This window comes from Urocampus carinirostris, chromosome 1, assembly GCF_059441175.1.
Source record: "Urocampus carinirostris isolate Australia breed hairy pipefish chromosome 1, RoL_Ucar_1.0, whole genome shotgun sequence".
NCBI classification, from domain to species: Eukaryota; Metazoa; Chordata; class Actinopteri; order Syngnathiformes; family Syngnathidae; genus Urocampus; species Urocampus carinirostris.
The window spans coordinates 37,188,647-37,211,588 of NC_142349.1; the positions used below are offsets into that span (position 1 = coordinate 37,188,647).

Sequence of the window (22,942 nt, forward strand, 5' to 3'; positions counted from 1 at the left end):
AAAATTGTTGTCGGATCAGCCTACTTTAGGACTTCTTGACAGGGTAGGACATTTTGGCAGAAGACCGATCTCAGAAAAGGCGGCGACCACTGCTGTACAGTCAGGGTTTGGTAGGGTTACTTTAACTTGATTACTTTCAGTTACTTTTGGATTACTCCAATACCAAATATGCTAATAATAGACAAAAGAAACTAAATATGAATAAAATTACTAAATTTTGTGCAGGCTTGGGGAGTAACGGAATACATGGAACGGCAAAAATGATGTTGGCAAGCTGTTTGGATTTATTTTCATTTTGTTTCTGTCGCATTTTATGTTAGTTTTGCCGGAGATCAAAGAGATCAAAGCCAGGAGAGAAAGCTTACCACGTGTTGTGAGTCATAATCTTATTCATATTGAGTTTGTTTTGTCTTTTATTAGCATATTTGGTATCGGAGTAATCCAAAAGTAATTGAAAGTAATCCAGTTAAAGTAACCCTACCCAACCCTGTGTACAGTAGATTAATTCGGGAATTCAAAAAAGCGTGTGCCAGCTAGCATCACTTGAATGGTTGGACGGCACCGATCAATGAGCCCTGTTGAGCTTTTAGGAGATCAATGCTTTCCGTGTTCATCCCGACTCGAAGCCCACAACTCATTCTTTGAACGTTATCTGTTGTGAAGTTTGAGCATGGCCTATGCTTTGTTTATCCAATCGACTAGCTGAACCTAAAATAGAGCTCCTATTTAAAGACGCTGGTTTCTTTTTGGCTACAGAGGGGTTGCTGAGGTTAAAGTTGAGTAATGCTTGGGTCGTGTACAGTACGTTGTGAAACAGAACAAAACAAGCCCCCCTGGATAATGGATAGGGCCCTCCGAGTGTTGAAGGTTTCGTAAACAACATGCAATGGCGAAAACTGCCAGCGGAGGGCTCTGCTTCGTCAGTGACCCAATGAAAACGAAAAGAGATCTGTGCAGACTGCTTCAAACTGGTTTCTCTGCTCTATTCCTCATGCAGACTGTCATATGAGGGATGGCGAGACTCGTTTTATTGCGTGTCACATGAAACAACTGAGGGAGAGAAAATAAGTTTACTGGCCGTAACAATGACGCTCAAAGAAGCCACTGATCAGACTTTGGTCCTTTAATGTTTTGCATTGTGTGTGGGTTTTTTTTTTTTTTTTTGATGAGCAATGTGGGACAGTTTTTGATAACACAAATTTGGATGGTTCTTTGTGTGGACAGTGTTGCTGTCCAGAAAATAAATTGTGATAAATTTATATAATAATTGATATCATTTTGTTCATTTTTTTATATTTCTTCCATAATATATTTTTGCATCCTATGGATTCGGGGTGGCAAACACGCGGCTCTAGACAGTGGCTTTTGCCTTGTTTCATGTTTAGTTTTTTTTTTTGTGTATTGAGGGTGGACACTTTCCTTGAAATCGACACAAGAACAATACTTGTTGTATTGGAAGAGAGGAGTGTGTTATGGGAAATAATATGTTTTTAATTGTGTGTGTTTGTGTCTGTCTGTCATGGCAGGTCAGTGCGTGGTGTGGCTCTTTGATTCTCACAGTTAAAAAATTTGGCTCTTTGTGTCAAACTTGTTTGCCACCCCTGCTATAAATGATTTGTTTTCTGTCCTCTCGAGCTTTCTTTTATTCCGTGTTAATGCCATTTTATTCCCTCAACACTACTCTTCCCACCCAGCAAAAATTTAAAAGCAGTAGCAGCCTGTGAATTTCACACCTAGGCCTTCAGTGATGGCTTTTAGCGTTGTGTCAAGACGCTTTTTTTGTGATTGGTCAATGCGCATGTTTATCTTAAAAGATTCTATGTTGTTGACTTAAATATGTTGAGTATGGATTTGTGCATGTTTAAATACATATTATATTTCCTGTGTTTTTCAGGGATTATGTGTTTTACATAACAAATGTAAAGGTAATTTTTGTATTTCATTGTTTATTTGTTGTTTCACTAAAAAGTCATTATTCATAATTAAGTCAAGTCCAGTCACATATGTTTGTATAGACCTTAATCACAAAAATGACTGCACAGGCCACAATTACAAGATCTCCTGATTTGAAACCTGCATTCGGGCAAGGAAAAACATCAGCTTGTTTTAATTTTTTATCGTGTGATTTTCAGAGTTCTTTTTCAGAGATAATTTAAATGCTATACAATATATGTAAATGCGTAGAATAATATATTTTAGACTTTGGTGCATTACCCCCAGCTGATGTTTCCTTACACCTGCATGAAGGATTTGATGTCGCTAACTCCAAATTTGATTGGCTAAACCAACAGTTCCATTATCACTTGATAGAGTTTATTCTTATTATTTTCCGCGATAATGCATATTGAAGACAGCCTGTCCTGTCTTTGACACTCTGAGCTGTGACGACATCAGAGTAACACCAGTCGCCATATTTTTTTTAAGTGTTAATTAGTTCAGAGAGGTTACGAGTGTTTTATGCAAAGTTTTCAAAGTATTTGTGGATAGTGCCTAGGTGTTGTGTCACAGGTGAAGGCAGTAATCATACAGCTTTTCTATATTTTACAACAGTAAATAGATTCAATCCAAGGGTCTTCAGAGCGGCCCGTTTCCAATAGCGTGTCCCCGACTGACAATCGAATTAATATAGAAAAAATTAATAGGATAAATTATTAATTAGATAAATATTATCTCACAAGAAGCGTATTCAACACAACTTACAATCAGTGTTCAGGATATGATTGCTCATTTACTACTTTTTGTAGCGAATGTCAAGTCCGCCCTCGTCTTTGTCACTTGTCTCAACCGCTGGTTCGAAATGATACAGTTATATGTCTGATTCCTTGGCACCATAACTTTTTATAAATGACATGTCTGTCAGGGACAGACTTTTTCCATAATCTTCCAAAAAATTTGGATCAGACAAACTTTGTTTACTACAACTACCGTCTGTTCCAGAGCTTGCCTCACATGTTGTGTTAATGGAACTCACCATTTTGAAAGTGTTGGGTTACTTCAATGACGTCACAGCTCTACAACGAACAAGCCGGCTGGGTCAACTTTGAGACTAAATTTTTTGAGTCCCCCGTGGAAGATTTTGTTCCATATTTGTATAATTGTGGGGAGGAAAGTTTTGTCCCGAGTTGGAAAAGAAAATCTATTTTGGAATACATTTATACACCTAGCTCCCGCACAAAATATGTCTGAAAGGTATGATTTTTAAGACAGTGAATAAACCTTTTTAAAAGACTCTTGAGGACTACATTTGGAACATACTGAATGGTGTCAATAACTACTAGTATTTTGTTTTTGCTCCATCTTTTCCACATTGGACGTACTAAACCGAATTTCACACTGAATCTAAAGACTTAAAAAAACGAAATTTACAGATCAGACCTGATTTATTCCAAAACCCAACATCCAAAAGTAGTCTTGTGTGAACCAATGTACTTTCTAGGTTAGGGGTTGGAAACGTATGGCTCACGAGTCAGGCGTGGCTCTTTTCATGTATACATCTGGCTCGGAGAGAAAATTCACTATATTACGCATTCAAGCCGTGAGTGCAATGCAATGTTTCTACCACTCGTGGCAAAAGCACTGCAGTGCTTTTCTACATCTAAGGCTGTTAAGAAGAAATGTAATTTGGAGTCCTCTAGTCAATGAGCATCAGAATAAACATGCGAATGCGATGTCAGCCTTTCAGTATTTTCTGGATATATTTTAAAGTGTAGAGTTTGCGCATTCCAACTTTTACATTTTTTTTGTAGATTTCAAAGATGTAAAAGATTCACAGCTTTTAAACAGAAAGGAGGAGCAATAATGACCACTCAATTCCCACGGTTAGAATTCTGATGATGTCCCATAGCTGAAGGTAAATACAGTACTTTCTTGTCCTTGTTTGCTGTATTTAGTTATATTTTTACAAAAATCCTCTCTCTTTGTTTTAAAACCGCTATTCCCAACAAAAGAACAGTTAAAATGAACCTCAACGATCTTAAGTAACTGCAAGAGGGAGACAACTTTTACGTGGGGTATTTGTTGATATGGCACACAGGCTCTGGCATTATTATGATTTCATATGAAATGAAATGAAATTATCTGCATTTATATAGCGCTTTTCAAGTCGATGACTTCCCAAAGCGCTTTACAATGTGCTCCACATTTCCCAATAGCGGCCTTGCAGCCATGTAAGGCGCTAACCTGCTTATTGGGGGTATTAGGGGTTCAGTGTCTTACCCAAGGACACTTCGACATGTAACACGGACGAGCCGGGATTCGAACTGGGATCCCTTGATCCCAAGACGAGCGCTCTACCTCCTGAGCTACTGCCGCCCCATATACGTTATGAAATCATCAAACGTCACACACTGAAATAAAATACACTGAAGCATTAGCTCTCAGTGAAAATAAAGTTAATATTTTGCTTTCAAGGCTTTTTAAGTCCAACAGTTTCCTCCCCCCTGTTTGTTTTCATTTTTTTGCTACTACATTCCGAATTGTTGTTTTTCAAATACATTTATTTACAAATGTTGATATATATAGCATCAGTATTCATGACAATTCAAGTGTTTAAAAAAATGGGAATCAAGTATCTGTAGTTTTTGTGCTAGAACAACAATTGCGTTTATTAAAAAAATGTCTGATATGTATTTATGCCCTGAGTTGAGAAGCTAGCACTTAAAATAGGAAAAACGATATCAATATATGTATGAAAAAAATCTTAAACTGTGTAATCTTGAAAAAAACACACACGCACACACACATTTTAAACCACCTGTAGAAGAGAGGAAGCCGATCTTGGAATTTCGTCAGTCTCCACAGTTCACCATGGCAGCGGTGACCAGCATTAGCATCATGGCTTTTTTCAGGACTCCCTTAGAAACAAATAAAAAAGAGCTTTGGGCCATACATTTTAATGACTTTCCCACAGTGCGTGGCCAAAGTTTCAGCGGCCTTTTAAAATGCTGAGACTCCAAGAGAGACCACACTGCTTAACAGAGGACAGGAAAGATTGCAAGAACTCTATCTACTCTGCCAGGACAGCCAACAAGAGAGCAAAATAGGACGTAAGGGGTGGGGGATAATCAAGTCTTTATGTGGTATGGGGCCGATGGGGGGACAGCCTTAGTATTGTCCACTTGGCCCCTTACTCTCTTATGCTGGTTTGATTGTTCCTGTGCACCCAACAAATTGTGACACCATCAAAGAAAAGCTGTTTTTCTCATCTACACTAACTAAAGGCCACGTGAGTTAGTGTTTCTCTACTTTGCAATATCTTTGCTGAAAAGGCTTGTCAACATAACATTCTAATTGAAACATTGAAACAGATTTCGAGCATGACGGCACAAAACAAAAAACGGCCTTGGAGGGCATTGTTGGTCTTAACTCAATCCATATGACATCTTTGGAACATCCAAGATAACTGTGAGCCTCAAAGCCAGTTACGTAACCTCAAGGCCAGCTTTTGTTCACCAACTTTAATCAGCACAAACTCTGTGTTGGTCAACATTTTAGGGTGGCCGTTTCTTATTAATCAAGTACACTTAGCAAATGCCGTTTGTGTTCGAGGTTCCCTCTCTCCTCTGACACATGATTCGAATAACTATCTCATCAGCAAGATTTGAGAGAGACTGATAGGGATCTTCATTACTTCAATTAGGTGGGTTGAAGTCGGACCTCCAGGACTGGGATTTGGAAAACAACTTTTGCGCTTTAATCATCGGGTAGGTTCCAATAACCAATAACTACTGTGAGATTTTCGGTAAAGTAAATCTTTTTTAACATCCACTTCCATTGACTGAGTCAGAAAATTCAGTACAATGGTATGATTTTTAAAAGCGAGCCTGTAAAACAAATCCACACATATAACAATTGTTGAAAAAAGGCATGTTTCGCTTAAGTAATTAGTTGGACTATTTCTTAAGGTTCACACTATTGAATGCAATTCTTATCAAATCCTTAACAATCACCAACTTTGCTTTTAAAAATATCCTCTATCAGCTACTGCTGCTAAAACCATGCAAATATTTGTCATCTGAACAGAAGTGATTTGAACTTAACTGATCTGATTTTAACTGATGTAAACTGATGGGATTTGTTTTATACAGATATGAATTAATTTCATCTGAACTGATATGAATAATCTGATTTGATCTGTTACGGCACGTTTGCTGGCTAGGAGTCAAATCCGCCTCACAGTTCAGAGGTCCAGTCTACCTGTGCAGAGTTTGTATGGTCTCCCCGTTTTCTCCGGGCACTCCGATGTCCTCCCTCTTTCCAAAGACATGCATGGGAGGTTGATTGGTGACTCCAGATTGTCCCTAGGTAGGGATGTGTGGGTAAATAGTTGTCTATGTGTCCTGCGATTGGCTGGCAATCAGTCCGTAATGTTCCTCTCCTACCGCCTTAAGTGATGGGCTCTAGCACCCCTGTTAATCTAATAAGGAGAAGCAGTTCAGAAAAAAACAAATTATTGATTTGATCTAAAATGTTCGGATCTGGGCGGCAAGGTGACTGACTGGTTAGCATGTCCGCCTCACAAAGGTTCAAAGGTCCAGGCCTCCCTGTGTGGAGTTTGCATGTTCTACGATGCCTTGATGGTTTTTCTCCCGGCAATCCCAAGAACATGCATGGCAGGTTGATTGGCAAATTGTACTTGAGAATGAGTAAGCGTGATTTTGTTTGTTTCGGTGTGCCCTGTGACTGATTGGAAACTAGTCCTGGGTGTCCCCTACCCACTGAGAAAATATGAAGTGATGTGATTCAAACTGATTTAAAGTAATGCATTTGTAACTGATCTTGAAGCTGATCAGAATCGATTCAAACTAATCAGAACTAATCCGATTTAACCTAATCCGATTAGATCTGAAATTATCAGACCTACATTTATCTGCTCTGGACTTTAATGACTCTCAGTCAGACTACGAAAAAACCCTCAATTATAGTAATAATTTATTTACTATGGTTGTGTTTTCCTTAATTATAATTCATGCGTTTGTTACCTCCCGTCTCGATTACTGTAATGCACTACTCTCTGGTCTCCCGAAGTCTAGAATTAAGTCTCTTCAGCTGGTACAAAATGCCGCAGCGAGGCTTTTAACTAGGACAAAAAGTACGATCACATAACACCGATTTTGGCTAACCTGCATTGGCTCCCAGTTAGCCATAGATGTGATTTCAAGGTTCTCTTAGTATTATACAAAATCATACATGGACTTGCTCCCTCTTATCTTTCAGATCTGATTTGCCCCTATGTCCGGGTCCGAAGCCTACGATCTGAGAGTGCCGGTCTTCTGGTGATCCCAAGAGCAAAGAAGTGTTCTGCTGGTTCGAGAGCGTTCTCCATCCGGGCACCGGTGCTGTGGAATGCTCTTCCCCCTGAGATCCGATCTGCAACCTCAGTGGAAAGGTTTAAATCTAAGCTTAAAACTCACTTCTACTCCATAGCATATGAATAACCTACTCTTCTCGTCGGCTGAAAAATAGTCTGTGTAATATAGTGTAATAATCTGTGAAGCCCTTTAAGACTCTTTGTGATTTAGGGCTATACAAATAAAAATGACTTGATTTTTTATTTATACAATGATTACGGAAGTTCATTTGAACATTGTGTTACGCAAATGTTCTCCAAAAAAACTCCTTCGCACTTCCTTATCCGATTACAACGGTTCCATTATTTTATTGGTGCAAAAGGAATAATAGAATCAGCAAAGAAATACTAGTATGAAACTGGAGACACAGATTCAGGGTGCGTGACTGAGAACAAAAAACAGATTACAACTTTCACAATTAAATTGAAACATGATGACCCGCACAATCTTTATTCACTGTCCACACTGAACTGGTACGGTTGCACTCAAAAGTATGGTTGCAAAGATAAAACTACTTAAATCTCAGATTGCAAAGTGCTTAGTGAACAGACTACCATTGTTTGAAGTCACGATTTACCCTTGAAAACAAATGGAATGCAACGTGTCAACAACAGGAACAAGTTTAAGGACAGGGTAAGTGAGTGCAAGTGAATTCGAGAAAGTAACTAAAAATGTCGCGACTCAAGGAAACATCTGTTTCCTCTCTTTTGTCTTACTCATGTTGGCAGCGTCTGACTCCAATGGAACCTCAAGTTTGCACAACCCTAACTCCAAAATCTGCATTGTGAAGACGCTTTTGTCGCATCATCACAGTCACAAGATAGGCAACGTATGATTTTAGAACAGACATATTGACTCTTTTAACTGGAGAGAGGATATTTCATGTGAAAACAACTATTGTCAAGCATAATATTAATGTTTTTTTGATTTCATGTCTTCCACTAACGGAAAAGGATTGATGACTCATGAATGATTTTGAAGCAGTTTTCCGAAAGGCTAAACTTACCGCTGAACAGCTTGTAAAGACAGAGGCAGCCTGCTTTACACACTCCCATATTTAAAAGTGCTGATGCTACAGTCTACTGGAAGTAAACAGGGCCTGCTTCTCCTCTTACTTTTGGTGATAGTTGGACTGCAGATCTGTCATTGTTGCAAAAAGAAATACACTTGTCTATAGACACAAGAGAGAAAACCGGTCCAAACTTGAACATACTGATTGACATTTTAGGCCCGATTCGGGCCGGGGTCGGGTCGGGCTCGGGCTTGAGATCTTGTCTCCAGCTGCATTGCATCATTCCTCTAATTTTAGGTTTCTAAATTTATAGAGGTCACTATTTGGGAGCCCCTATTTGCACTGGTCACCATAACCATTACTGACAACTTAAAATAGGTTAGCATCATGCCATTACTTATACCTGGGGTTGATACTCGCCTATCCCTACATCACAGCAAAAACACTACCTCATACGAACATGTCTATGTTTCTTGCACATGTTGACTGCACTATGTTTACTGCTTACCTTGCACAATGTTCGACTATTTATTTTTGCACTATGATGACTATTTTTTTGCACCAAATGCATATGTTGACTATTTTTTTGCACTATGATGAGTATTTTTGCACCAAATGTATGATTTCACAAACCCTTACGATACCAACTGTATGTAACATCCTACATGCCGACATTTCTTGTGTAAATAATAACTATAACCTTATCCTCCTTGTTTTATAACCTTACCTTCTCTGTTCCTTTATCTTCTTGGCTTTTTTACCTCACTGTTAATGTGTGAAACTGGAGTGTCATGCCCAATTTCATTGTCACAATATGCTAACCCATTTTGTAACAATGACAATAAAGGTATATTCTATTCTATTCAAGTCAAGTCAAGTCATTTTTATTTGTATAGCCCTAAATCACGAAGAGTCTCAAAGGGCTTCACAGATTATTACACTATATTACACAGACTATTTTTCAGCCGACGAGAAGAGTAGGTTATTCATATGCTATGGAGTAGAAGTGAGTTTTAAGTTTAGATTTAAACATTTCCACTGAGGTTGCAGATCGGATCTCAGGGGGAAGAGCATTCCACAGCACCGGTGCCCTGATGGAGAACGCTCTCGAACCAGCAGAACACTTCTTTGCTCTTGGGATCACCAGAAGACCGGCACTCTCAGATCGTAGGCTTCGGACCGGGAGATAGGGGCAAATCAGATCTGAAAGATAAGAGGGAGCAAGTCCATGTATGATTTTGTATAATACTAAGAGAACCTTGAAATCACATCTAAGGCTAACTGGGAGCCAATGCAGGTTAGCCAAAATCGGTGTTATGTGATCGTACTTTTTTGTCCTGGTTAAAAGCCTCGCTGCGGCATTTTGTACCAGCTGAAGAGACTTGATTCTAGACTTCGGGAGACCAGAGAGTAGTGCATTACAGTAATCAAGACGGGAGGTAACAAATTTCCGCATCAGACTGAGACAGTATTGAACGGATTTTAGCAATGTTACGAAGATGGAAGAAAGCGGTTCTAGTAATTTTCTTTACATGCATTTCAAAGGACAGATAAGGGTCAAATATGACACCTAAATTTTTAACTGAGTCACTCTGTGTGATGTGACATTTGTCAATGTTCACAGCAGTTTTTGAGAATAAGTCACGGCATTTAGATGGACCAATGACTAACATTTCGGTCTTTTCAGAGTTAAGACGCAAGAAATTGAGTGACATCCACTCTTTTATTTCAATGAGGCAGGCCTCCAAATTTCCACAGTTTAGTGTGGGAGATTCCTCCAACGGAAGATATAGTTGAGTGTCGTCTGCGTAGCAGTGGAAGCTGATATTGTACTTGCGAATAATATCACCTTATGGAAGCATGTAAATGCTGAAAAGAAGGGGGCCAAGCACTGAACCCTGCGGAACAGCGCAGGTTACATTAAAGGGCTCAGATGTCATTTCACCATATTTAACACAGTGCGTCCTATCTGAGAGGTAGGATCTGAACCACGAGAGGACGGTTCCTGAGAGACCGATCAATTTTTCCAACCGTTCTAGTAGGAAATTGTGGTGCACTGTGTCAAAAGCAGCACTAAGATCCAGCAGCAGCAAAAGTGATGAAGCGCCAGAATCCATTGCCAGTAGGAGATTATTTGTTACCTTGATCAGAGCTTTCTCAGTAGAGTGGTTAGCCCTGAATCCTGATTGCATGGATTCAAAAAGGTTATTCTCGGATATCAAAACATTCAGCTGCTGTGCCACTACTTTTTCAAGTACTTTAGAGAGGAAAGGTAGGTTTGACACAGGTCTATAATTACTTAAGATTTCTGGATCAAGGTTGGGTCGTTTCAGTGTGGGTTTAATAACGGCGGACTTAAAAGCTGCTGGAACTACACCTGAGGAGAGTGATATGTTTATAATATTTAGAACTGAAGGTCCAAGGACGCCAAAAAGACTTTTAATAAGTGAACCTGGGAGCGGGTCGAACTGGCAAGTTGTCGGTTTGGCCGCATTCACCACCTGTTTGAGATCATCAAGTGACAGTTCACTAAAACCGGACAATTTCCCCGGACAGCCACCCTGTCGTGCATCTGTAGATTTCATCCCTTTAAAATGTGTGGTATTAATAATTTCTTTAGAAATTTCTTCCTGTATGCATTGAATCTTCTTAGTAAAGAAGACCATTAAGTCATGAGCAGAGTGCGTCGAACTATCTGCGATAGTCTGTTGCCTTGTAAGCGATGCTACAGTGTCAAAAAGGGCTTTGGGATTGTTCTTTTGAGACGCAATCACCTTCGAAAGGTAGGCCGATTTTTAACAAGCTGTCACACCAGGTTTGATGGAAAACCTCAAGCTTGGTGGCGCGCCATTTTCTTTCCAATTTCCTGCATTCTTGCTTAAGGGTTCTAGTTTCATCAGTAAACCAAGGCGTGCGTCTTTTAGGACGTGATTTTAGCTTTATGGGCGCTATTGAATCCAGGACACTAGTCAGGGTGGTATTGAACTCATTCATGAGTGAGTCAATCGAGCCATTGTATGAAGGAAAGGACGCAACTGCTCCAGGAAGGAGTTCAAAGAGCTCAAAAACTGTGCCAGTGCTTATATTGCGTCCGCTAAATCCTTCAGCTTTTTTAACACTACATTTCGCTAGCACCTCAAATGTAACTAAATAATGATCCGAGATAACGGTAGTACACGGTAACACCATAATGTTTGAGGTTAAAACTCCTCAAATCGTGTTCCCATCTTTATGGGTTGGCAAATCAACCAGTTGATTAAAACCAAATGCATCAATTAGAGACCTAAACGCAATAGTAAGTGAACTGAGTGGGGAGTTCATATGAATGTTAAAGTCCCCCATAATTATAATTTTGTCTGCATAGGTTACTAGTTCAGACAAAAGTTCAGCAAATTCGTCTAAGAAAGTTGTGTATGGCCCAGGTGCGCGATAGATAGTTATTACATAAATTGACAATAGAGAGGACCACATCACAAGAGCCTCAAACGCCTTGTAATTATTAGAGGTACGAGGATTAAGTTTGAGCGATTTTTCAAAAATGAGCGCGACACCGCCACCCTTTTTCAACGTGCGTGCTACATGGCTACTCGCGTAGTGAGGGGGTGAAGCATAATTTAGCACTAAATACTCATCCGGGCGTAACCAAGTTTCACAAAGACCCATACAGTTAATTTTATAATCACGAATAATGTTATCAACAAGTAAAGCTTTATGAGCAAGCGCTCTAATATTTAAAAGACCAAATTTTAGCTTTGCTGAATCATTTGACTTAGCTGAAGTCTTTGTAGTCTTTGTAGAGATCTTCAAAAGATGCTGCCGTTGTGGCTGTTCGTGTGCGCTGAGTGTAAAGCTTCGGTTGTCCGGCGAGGAATGAATGGTGGAATTAGTTACATCCACGCTTCACACATCTACCTGCACGGCAACCACGCTTCTGTTTCCGCTACTTTTTGCGGGAATCCCCCTCGGCCGACGACCCTAGCACGGTGCGCCGTTCTCGTTTTCCCGGTGTTGTGCCCAAATCCGACTCCAGTACAGAATCCTCCCCCCCTCGCGTGAACGCGCATTCTGCTGCGCTTCCGCCAAAAGCGATCGTATTCTATATAATACGCTTATTGAAACCATAAAGCGAGCTAATTAAAATAATTGGGCGAGCGTGGTCTATATAATGCCTTTATTTAAACAATAAAGTGCAATCGTATTCTACAAAATGCGTTTGTTAACGCGGATGAAAAAGTCACCAACGTCACGTCTCCCGCTCGGGCCGCGATGGTGCTACACGGCCCTCGATGGGGGGGAAAGGGGTAGGGGGGGACCTGTGGAGGTTAGGGGGCGGTGAAGCGGAAGCCGCGTGGACCCAGCAGTGGCAGCCGTGGGCTACCAGTACATCAGTACGGCCAGAGTAAGTCGAGAGCCTTCCCGGCTTAGTATGGTGCTCGTGGCGCACGTTAAAGCTCGTGTTTGCTGACGGGATCTCAAAGACTATTATACATTACGGCGGTAAAGCTGAAGCCGCACCAAAACCGCGCGCCGGTGTTGTGCCCAAATCCGACTCCCGTACAAAATCCTCCCCGCCTCGCGTGAACGCGCATTCTGCTGCACTTCCGACAGGCCGTCGCGGTGTCGTGTGTATCGCGCCCGAAAGTGCCCGCGCCGCGGGTTAGGGGCTCGCTCGCGAATAATAAGGATAAGCGGTGCAGATAAAGAGATGAGATGAGATTTTTTTTTTTTTTTAAGGGGCGTCGCTACTTCGCAGATTTTTACTTTTTGCAGGTGGCTTTGCTCCCCATTAAATGGATCTAAAAAAAATAAAAAATAAAAAAATCTTTTTGAAGGGGCGTTGCTACTTCGCAGATTTTCAGTTTTTGCGGGTGGTTTTGGTCCCCATTAACCGGGTCTAAAAAATAAAAATGTATTTTTTTATTTTTTTTTTTGAAGGTGCGCCGCTACTTTGCGGATTTTCACTTATCGCGGGTGGTTTTGGTCGCCATTAACCACGATAACCGAGGTCTTACTGTAGTGACATCAAGTGCTCAATTTAAAGTACCACCTTTCCATCATTTCATCACGATTTTCACATGATTCACATTTTGGTATCATTTATATTGTTTAAAAACGTAACACATCCTGACTGACAAGCTGACCAGCACATGGCAAACTGGGGTTTATATCAACAATTTCACAATCAGATTTTTCATCATCATTCCTCAAAATCCACATGTATCCATAAAATAATATTTTCGTTTTTTTCAGCATTTCAGCACAGTTTTGCCTGAAATTTGATATAGAATGTTTAAGTCCATGCTCCTTGACCTTTATTTTTCTTTGGAAATAATATTTAAGTGAACAATATGAAAACCCATTTGACCGTGTTTTTAAGCTCTATTTTCCATCTAAATTCACTCCACCAAGAGGCAAGTTCTTTCTTTGTGTGATCAAATGCAAAACATGGCAAACCTTTCTAGCTCCCCTGATGTCGGCAGTCATTGCAATGTGCCGGGAGAACTTGGTGTCGCTTGGCGTACGACAGATCCTGTGACTCGGCCGATGTGACGGTGACATCAGCTTAATCAAGAAGCCATCAAGAGGCACTCTATTCAAAACAGAACACAATCAAATCACTCCTGTCTTCTCAGGCGCCATTGATTCCTAAATGACAATGCTTACTGTGTGAATGTTGTAATGAAGGGTCTTTGTACTAGTGAGTTATTGATACTGATACTACAGTACTCACAAGGCAGTTGGCAGGGTGTGTTTGATAAAACAAAATGTCTGACAATATTGCGCTGGTTAGAAATTAAGTTTGAGAATCAAAATCGTAGATGCATTGAAAATGTTTTTCTAGCAAATCTCTGTCTGTCTCTGTCTGTCTCTCTGTCTGTCTGTCTGTCTCTCTGTCTCAAAAATCTCATCTTGGTGTCTGTATTATCCTCAATCCACAGAGGCATGACAGTTTGAAGGTTCTGCAGAGTATCTTAGCTGTTCCTAGGACTCTTCTACGCTAAGCTTTCAGATGTTGTTTCTATATTTGTTGAAACTACTCTTCCAGTTTAATGGCTACTGCCATGAGTGCCCCCACTATTGCAGGGACCACGCTGACCTTGACCTTCCATATCTGTTCCAGGTGCATTTTCAACCCTTGGTACCGCTCCAGTTTCTGTTGTTTCTTTCACTGATGTTGGTGACAGACATCTATTATCTTCACTATATATATATATATATATATATATATATATATATATATATATATATAAAGTTTGAAAGAGGTTCCAAGCACCCGAACAATAATGGCGCCATTGAGATCTCATGCACCCCCGCGACCCTACTGAGGATAAGCGGTGTAGCTAATGAGATGAGATGATATATATATATATATATATATATATATATATATATATATATATATATATATATATATATATATATATATATATATATATATAGAGAGAGAGAAAAATTATACTCGAAATAAGTACAAAAGAATAAGAACCAAACTGTAGTATTTTTGTCATAGTTTTTTTCTATATTTCATCATTTTTTACTCGCACCAACTGGATCTAAATATTTGATCTAAATAATGTAATTGTAAATGTCGAGTTTTTTCAACACTCTGAGTAAAATGTATAATAAAAACAGAAAAAATAGTGTTATTGGTGAGCTCATAATAAGATAAAAAAAATTGTTGAAAACAAAAAAGGAAATGTATTTATTAGAGTACAACTGAAAAAGTAAACAAAAATTTGCCGTGTTTATTTAGTTTTTGATAAAAACGAATGTTGTTCCATTGTGAAAAACAAACTTACAATTATTAGCAAAACTAAGACATTTTTTGATAAGATGGTTGCATGCTAAATATACTTAATGAAACAACTTGTAATCTAAGTTAGCCATATTTAAAGCACACACCTAGCAAAGTTAACTAAAAAAAGCCAACAGTGGCAATTCCGGTCACGCTGATCATTGGCCCCCAACTTTGTGGCCCACTTCTGTCACCATGGACAGTTAGTTACTCATTAAGTAGCACGAAACCTTAATTATTCCCGCAAATTTGTTGCAGTTGGCAGCAGGAATACAAGTTCAAACTGTTCTCCGTTTAGTGCCCGCTTCACAATCACCTAAGGGGGTCACTCGGATTGCGTAGAGCCAGGAGGAATTAACCACGTAATGTTTCTGCTTGGAACTAGCGTGCTCCACCTGTGAGAACATAGAAAGAGGCTTAAACATATCCGATCGTAATGAGGCTTTGCGCACTCAAGAACAATAAGAGGCTACTGTGTTCTTTACGCTAAAATGGAAGTGGGCTCGGCTGGCCGCGATTTGAATCGGGTCAGCTGGAATGCAAAAACGTTGACTCGAAAGTAGATGAAACGTATTGTTGCAGAATGCTCGGTGAGCCAGGTGCTTACCGTGTTGCATAATATTCCGGGTCAGAGCTACAGAATCAGAACCTTACGCATTCATGCTCACATTGAACCGTGACTTCATGCAAGTTTCCTTTTTTTCTTGCCGCTCTTCGCACAACATGGACATGCAGTCAGAGCGGAAAGGTGTCCTACGTTTGAAGTTTGAAAGAGGCTCCAAGCACCCGTCCAATAATGCCGCCATTGAGATCTGAACCGAGTTTTTGCACAAAATGGGCACGCCATGAATAAACAAGCCCCTCTTACATAAACAGCATGTGAGCTGGCCTTTAATTACGCTAACAATGGGCCTCCAACTTGTATTCATGATGTCAGAATTGGTTTGGACTTTGGCTTATGATGGGCCGGAATATCACTTGGCCTTTGAATGCAGCTGGACACACTTGTTAGAGGGGGCTCTCGTCACACGGTATACAGTGGACTTTCACTCCCACGTAATGTTGTCAGTCGGACGATGACAGTGCAAACTACAACCCAAAAGGATTGTTAGCTTGCTACCTAAATGTTGTTGGTCTTAGACAGTCTATGTCTCGCCACATGTTTAATTAAACTTCTAGGTTTCGGAACCAGTATTTGGATGAAGAAACAAGAGCAGAAGAGAGCAGTTCTGTTTATTACAAATAAACAAAGTAAGAAAAACAACTGAATATTCTGGGCTTGTGAACAATACAAACTCATCCATTTTCTACGCCAACACTGTCCGTAAAGCATTCTTGTCATTAAAAAGCAACGGAATTTATCGCTCACTATTGTAATGAACTAAACAAAATCCGTCACCAGAATCCCCTAAAAAAACATGTGCTTGTTTATATCCAGGAGTGGCAAACAAAACAGAAATCTAATGCGATGGATGAAGCGGTTCATTCATATACAAAGACTTGGTGTCGCTTTAGGATAAAGAAGCAGCAAGCTAAAATATTAGTTTTGAGTCAGGATTTTTGTTGTTGTTTAGATTTGAAAAAACTGTAGATCTTTAAAACATTTATAGGCTTCCAAGTGGAGAAAATCAGTAGTCTTACAAGTATGATACCGAAAACTATCACAAGCTAGCTTTCAAAACAAACATGTGAACTCTCTTTTTCATTTATCCATCCATCCATTGATCCATCGATGTACTTTGAATTTTTATCTCTGTCCATTTGTCCACCCTTCCGTCTATCAATACACGCGCCCATCAGCTATTTAGCTAGCAAGTTATCTTTCTTTATGAAGATCTAAAAGAGGGACGGACAAATAGACGGACGGGCAGACAGAAAGATAGAACAAACATGACCTTCTTGAGTAAGACCAAATGATCTTCTTGAATAAGACCAAAATCATGACAGTCAAAAGATATTTTCTCTTTGTAATACTGTAAGAGGCATAAAATCGCCCTCTCCCTTGTTAGTTTTGTTTACGCTCCCAGATGAACGTATTGAATTTCAGCCTGCACCCAGAGAGGAACAATCAGTTGAATCAGATGGTTCGACTCTGGCAAAGGACAAGGAGGATGCCGTTACGTAAACAAGCTGGCTCCAGCTAAATGAATTGATGTTGTGCGGAAAGACAATTCCAATGTTATTCCCCTCAGATAAGTCCAGGGAAACCAGTTCCCACGGTGTGACGCACCACCTGGGACGTGCTGTGATTAAGTGCCACTGTGTTTACCTGCACACGGTGTTCCCAAGTACAGTAGAGCCTTTCAAAGAAAACGTCTTTTCTTTTCCCATAGTAAATAAGAGTTCCTTCTTTTTTCACATCTTGCCCTGGTTATTAACTCTTTAATATGCACCACATAAAGGTTTATATTTCACATTTTAATCAGATATCTTAAATTTTCTTTGAGGATGTGAGTGTCCTATAAGATTCTAAGCACTTTTAGTTCAAGGTTTCAGTTCTCTTGGTGTACTATCATTTCTGTGGGGGTTCCCCTGCTCTCCAGCCTATTAAATATCACTTCACATGGCTCCCATTGATAACATAAACATTAGTTAAAAAAGAAAGCAGCGTACCACTTGTGTTTATTCCTCATTACAGAATCATTTGCTTTATATCTGCCAAACAGTGCCCCTGTTTACTAAATCCTTTACATCTTGAAGTCACAATTTCACAAATTACACTCGCCTCTGACCGCTGGAGGGCAATCCCTAGCTTCAAAGTTCACTATGGATTCCCTGGCGCACACTCAAGCACATGCATACTTTAAAACTAGCAAGCACATGCACATACTCCTCATTGCACTCCTTGGCCTTTCTCATTGACTGAAAATGTATGTGAATATACGAGACTATATACTATCTGTATCGTCAAATTTTGAGTCTTGTCCCCAAGCAGATTTTAGTCAAAGTATAGAGATTGCATTTTTTTTCTGTGGCAAATATTTAGAATAAGAAATCAGAAAATATAGAATAGAATAGAATAGAATAGAATAGAATAGAATAAAAAAGATTGTCTTGATTGTTATTGATAACAACATACTTAACATTAGACATGGCATGCCAGAATAGACACGTCATAAAACTAAAATAAGAAAAAGGAATGCCAAGATCAAAAGGAAAACAGATTTACAAAATAGTGCTTGGAAACTGGCCTAAAACAGTGAAACGTAACAAGAGTGCATTGAAAATGAGTAGTAATAATTGGCAGCAACAAAATTCCTGAATAAGTTGCAAGGTATATTTTCACAGTTTTGTGTAATAATATTTAGCAGAAGCAAAAACCAACAACAACAAAATAATTCACAATTTATAGACCCTTTGCACGTGATGTCACGTTGCCTTCTCTGGCAGAATAAGAGCCATGACGGACGGCAAGAGGCACTTGAGCGCACAACAATTGAATAGGCAGCGTTGAAACAAATACCAATAACCAAGACAGAAGAATATGCCCACCAATTATAACCATGGTGATGAATTACTGTGCAGTGGGAAAGCTTCTAAGCCTGATTTGGAATTGTATCCCTTGAAGAAAGAAGACGGCAATGTTTATTTGCAGTAGTGTTGTTCTGAGGCATAACACTTCCAGGCTGGCAGCCCTCAAGTATTTGCAGCGAACATTTTTTACATTGTACGTTAGCTCAAATTTACACAAATATCTCAATGACACAACTAGTGAGGTATTTTCAGAATTAGTCCGTGGGCTACTCAGGTGTTCTTAGGGGGCTGCCTGGTGCCCACGTGCACCACATTGGAGACCCTTGGACTAGAGGGTAATTGTTTTCAATAATGTTTTTTTTGTCTCTGTATGTGTTTGATTGCTCACACAATTGAATGTGCCCTTTTCTCGTTGCATAAGGCACAGCCGTCCAACAAGTGACGAACATTGTTGAAGATATCACACTGAGACCTCAACACACTAGCAGGTGCACAAATAAAATGGTCACTCCAAGAGCTAATAAAAAGAAAACAACAATACTTTAATCCCACACGAATGACTCTTCTACGGATCTAACCTTTGGCTTATTTAATTACAAACAAAACATGCAAATGATGCCCTGGAATAGGTTGTTAGGATACTGATAAACCAGTAAAGCTTAGCTATCAAAGGGGGGAGATTTGCATGTCCTGTTTGTTTAGCTTACAGCATGAGCATGTTAAAGACTGTGGGAAAGATCACCTCCGTGACGCGAGTCGTCTTACAGGGACAGCTGCAACGTCTGCTTTCTCACAATACGCTTTTTACTTTCTTCGACGCAATTTTCACGTGTCAGGACGAAACTCCAAGGTTGCCACTTTACTCTCACAGTGATAACAATGATTGTTATAGTTGTTAAGAGTCGGGAAACTAACATTAAAACCTGAAGTACTCAAATAAGTTGGACAGGGACACACATCTGAAGAACTTCAGATTACTGAGTTCACTTTGCTCAGGCAGCTTAGGAGTTACGAGTTAAGGGGTATATATTAAGCTATATATACTCCATATATTACTTCAGTAAAGTGTGATGACCCCTGTCATTTAGCCTGACCTTTGGAAATACAACATTCTGTACTCAAAATACAATTTGATAGGTGACAGTGACGTGCTTGAAGTACTTGAAGCTTTCTACTCCAGGAAAGCTCATTGCTGCGTCACACAGCTGGCGAGACGTATAAAAAGTCATCTTTGCACTGCCGGTATGGTATAGCACATTTATTTTCAAATAGCACACGTGTTAGATGGCTGGGTGATGCGACATGTAAGCTAAAAGCAGTAGCTTCACTATATATAGTGTACAGCCCCTGTGATGACTTGTCCATATTGGGTCCTTATGGCACGTCATTTGATTGTTTTCTGTTTTTAGTGTCAATAAATTTGTTCAAAAAAAAAAAAAAAAAAAAAAAAATCCTGTTGCTAGGACCTTAATTTGGCCTTTTAAAAAATGGCACCCCTTAAGTGTGTACTTCACTCTTAGGGATCATTTCTATAGTTTTTGACTTCGGAGATGGAATATGAGCTTGCTCTGTCCACTCCACGCATCGGCCCGGTATTGCAGTACCTCCGGGAACGGTGCATTCGCAATGATCGCAGCAAGGCTTTAGGGCTAGGACCTTAGCTTAGCCTTTTGGCTGAGAGTAAGTGTCCCGGCTCCTAGGCTTTGTAGCGTATTATGAACTGACCGATAACGGATAATGGATAATGAATAACGAAGATAGATCAATAACCCTTAAAAACCCCCAAACCCCCCCTCTTAGGCACAACACGTAGGGGGCGATGAGGCTTCATAGGATAACTCTATACAAACTAATGCCAGCTGCCGCTAATCACGAAAGAAGAAATGCAATGGCAAAGCGAAGCGACCAGAGCAGTGTCAACGCCATTTTATTTAGAATTGTTGTGAAACATGGCATCAATTCCGAGCATGTTACCCAAAATTCAAGCACTTTTCAATACTTGAAAACACAACATAAAAATCAAGCATTTTCAACGATTTCAAGCGCCTATAATAACCCTCAAAATATCGATCATTTAGTTAAGTCGTTTGCTTCTTTTTGAATATAGTCCCTCAAATTAGTTACAGAACATCACCTGGTGATCACGGCATGATTATTGCATGAAGGCAATCGTTATATGGCCACTGTGCCTGTAGCCCTCTACCCTCCACCCATACACTACATTTTATTATGCTTTCAAAGAAAACTCAACTGTCCAAACAGTCCACTGCTGGTCCCGCCGGACCCCGACTGCGACCCGACCTTTGGCCCGCACTCATGGCGGTCCTATTTTGAAGACGAACAAGAAGAAAGAGGCCTGATGGTCAATTGCGTCACTCCTGCTCTTGGATCACGCCACTCATTAGCGGGCGCGGATTAGGCGGGAATTGACTATAACGTAGCAGTTTTTTCCCCTTTTTTTCTCTTGTTAAACACGCCCACTGTTGTGGCTCCTTCAAAGCTGGCAACAGCTTTTGTTGGATGTCCCGAGGAAAATAAAGGATTTGTCAGGATTAGATCGGTACGACAGACTGCTATTGGAAGGCACCTCACCCCGACGACGTCAGATATACGATCAGATTTTAATCTGCCGGGAATTAAAGGGTGTGCGTGGGTCCGTTGCATTCTTGTAATCACTTTTAAATCTCTGCGAATTGTTTTGTCGTGTGACTTATCAGCCGTTTGCCGTCATCCTTGCATTCCGAAAGAACAATGACGTCGGTGACTGAACGAATCACTTGATTTTAGCATAATGCGGGAATCGCGCTGCATCATGACTGCATCAGCAAATGTCTTTGAGTTTAAGTGTGATTTGGTCTGTCTCATGGCTTTCTGACTTCCACTCGCTTAAGAAAAAAAGCCTTAATTTCTGATTTTACCCTGTTGGAACATTTAGACTATCATCCTGATGCAGTTTTTGTAAGAGAAGTAAGTTACTGTTCTTACAGTTCTTTTAAAATACTCCTAGATGTTTAATTCAACTTGGGAGAAAAGAGCTTGAAAAGCTGATTCAAATGTTTTCTCAAGACTAAAAAAAGCTCTTCATGCTCATACAGACTCAAAAGATGCAAATACATTATGAGGTAATGCACTACTCTCCGGTCTCCCTAAGTCCAAAATCAAGAAAGTTTGATCACATTACCCCGGTTCTAGCTAACCTGCATTGGCTCCCTGTTAACTTAAGATGTGATTTTAAGGTTCTGTTGGTAGTATACAAAATCATGCATGGACTTGCTCCCTCATATCTTTCAGATTTAATTTCCCCCTATGTTCCGGTCCGGAGCCTTCGCTCTGAAAATGCTAGTCCACCAGTGATCCCAAGAGCCAAGAAGAGATCCGCATGTGGCCTCATGTAGGTTTTAGATCAGGAGGATGGTGTCATAATAGTTTGCAATAATCTGTGGTCTGTGCAGCCCTTTGAGACTCTTCGTGATTAAAGGCTATACAAATAAACAAGACTTGACTGGGTAAGCATTATCTAAATGTGTTTACTGAATCAAGGCATAATTTAAGAGAACCTCGGCTTAGTCAATCTAAGGGATTTCCTAAAAACAATGTTCTTTTAGCACCCAGTGGTCTTTCAAGTCATTTTGAATTCTGTTCAGTTTGTAAAATATAAGTTAATAAATAATCTTCATGTTTGTATCCATTTCTTGGGGTACACATTTCCAGAATACCCTAACCCTAAACTATACTCATTAAACAACTCTGCTCACTTGATATAGAGTTTCTAGCAGTATCGTGTAGACCCTTCTATCTACCGAGAGAGCTAACCATGGTCATTGTGATTACTGTTTACGTTCCACCGGATGCTAACGTTAGCAGAGCGCTAAATCTCCTGCTTGCTGCTATCAATAAACAGCAGCTTGTACACCCCGACGAAGCTTTTATCGTCACTGGCGACTTTAATGAGGCATGCTTAAGGATTGTACTTCCCAAATTCATTCAATACGTGGCCTGTGCAACCATGGGGGAAAAACACTGGACGGCGTGTACAGTAACATCAAACATGCGTACAGAGCTTCCCCCCCCAACAAAGCCTGCAACAAGGACAATACAAACATCTTCTTTGCTCCTTTATCTTCTTTGTTCTCTTCTATCCTCACTGTAAAATGTGAACTGGAGTGCCACGTCCAATTTCTTTGTCACAATATGTTCAACCCATTTTGTAACAATGACAATAAAGGTCTATTCTATTCTATTCTATTCTATTCTATTCTATTCTATTCTATTCTATTTTATTGTATTCTAAACCCTAACCCCCTAATCCCC

The 22,942-nt window shown here is 40.0% G+C and overlaps 2 protein-coding genes and 1 pseudogene across 5 annotated transcripts in view; 1 reads left to right on the forward strand and 2 right to left on the reverse strand.

Annotated features, from left to right (window-relative positions):
• The window catches only part of LOC148374552 (uncharacterized), a 22,652-nt gene extending 15,642 nt beyond the window's left edge, over positions 1 to 7,010 (reverse strand). The window contains exons 1-3 of one of the 4 annotated variants that reach the window (XM_088337796.1): positions 6,498 to 7,010; positions 6,196 to 6,415; positions 4,742 to 4,853 (exon numbers count right to left, since the gene is read on the reverse strand). In XM_088337796.1, coding sequence (XP_088193922.1) covers positions 4,742 to 4,853; positions 6,196 to 6,265 — 182 coding nt within the window. In that variant the 5' untranslated portion in view covers positions 6,266 to 6,415; positions 6,498 to 7,010. Of the gene's footprint in view, positions 1 to 4,741 lie in introns of all 4 variants that reach the window. The other 3 variants (XM_088337807.1, XM_088337788.1, XR_015850690.1) reach the window with 3 other exon arrangements.
• dpp6b (dipeptidyl-peptidase 6b) overlaps positions 1 to 22,942 on the reverse strand; it is a 697,001-nt gene that overhangs the window by 199,201 nt on the left and 474,858 nt on the right. The gene's annotated exons all lie outside the window — the stretch shown is intronic.
• On the forward strand, positions 20,124 to 20,257 carry LOC148374553 (U2 spliceosomal RNA; annotated as a pseudogene).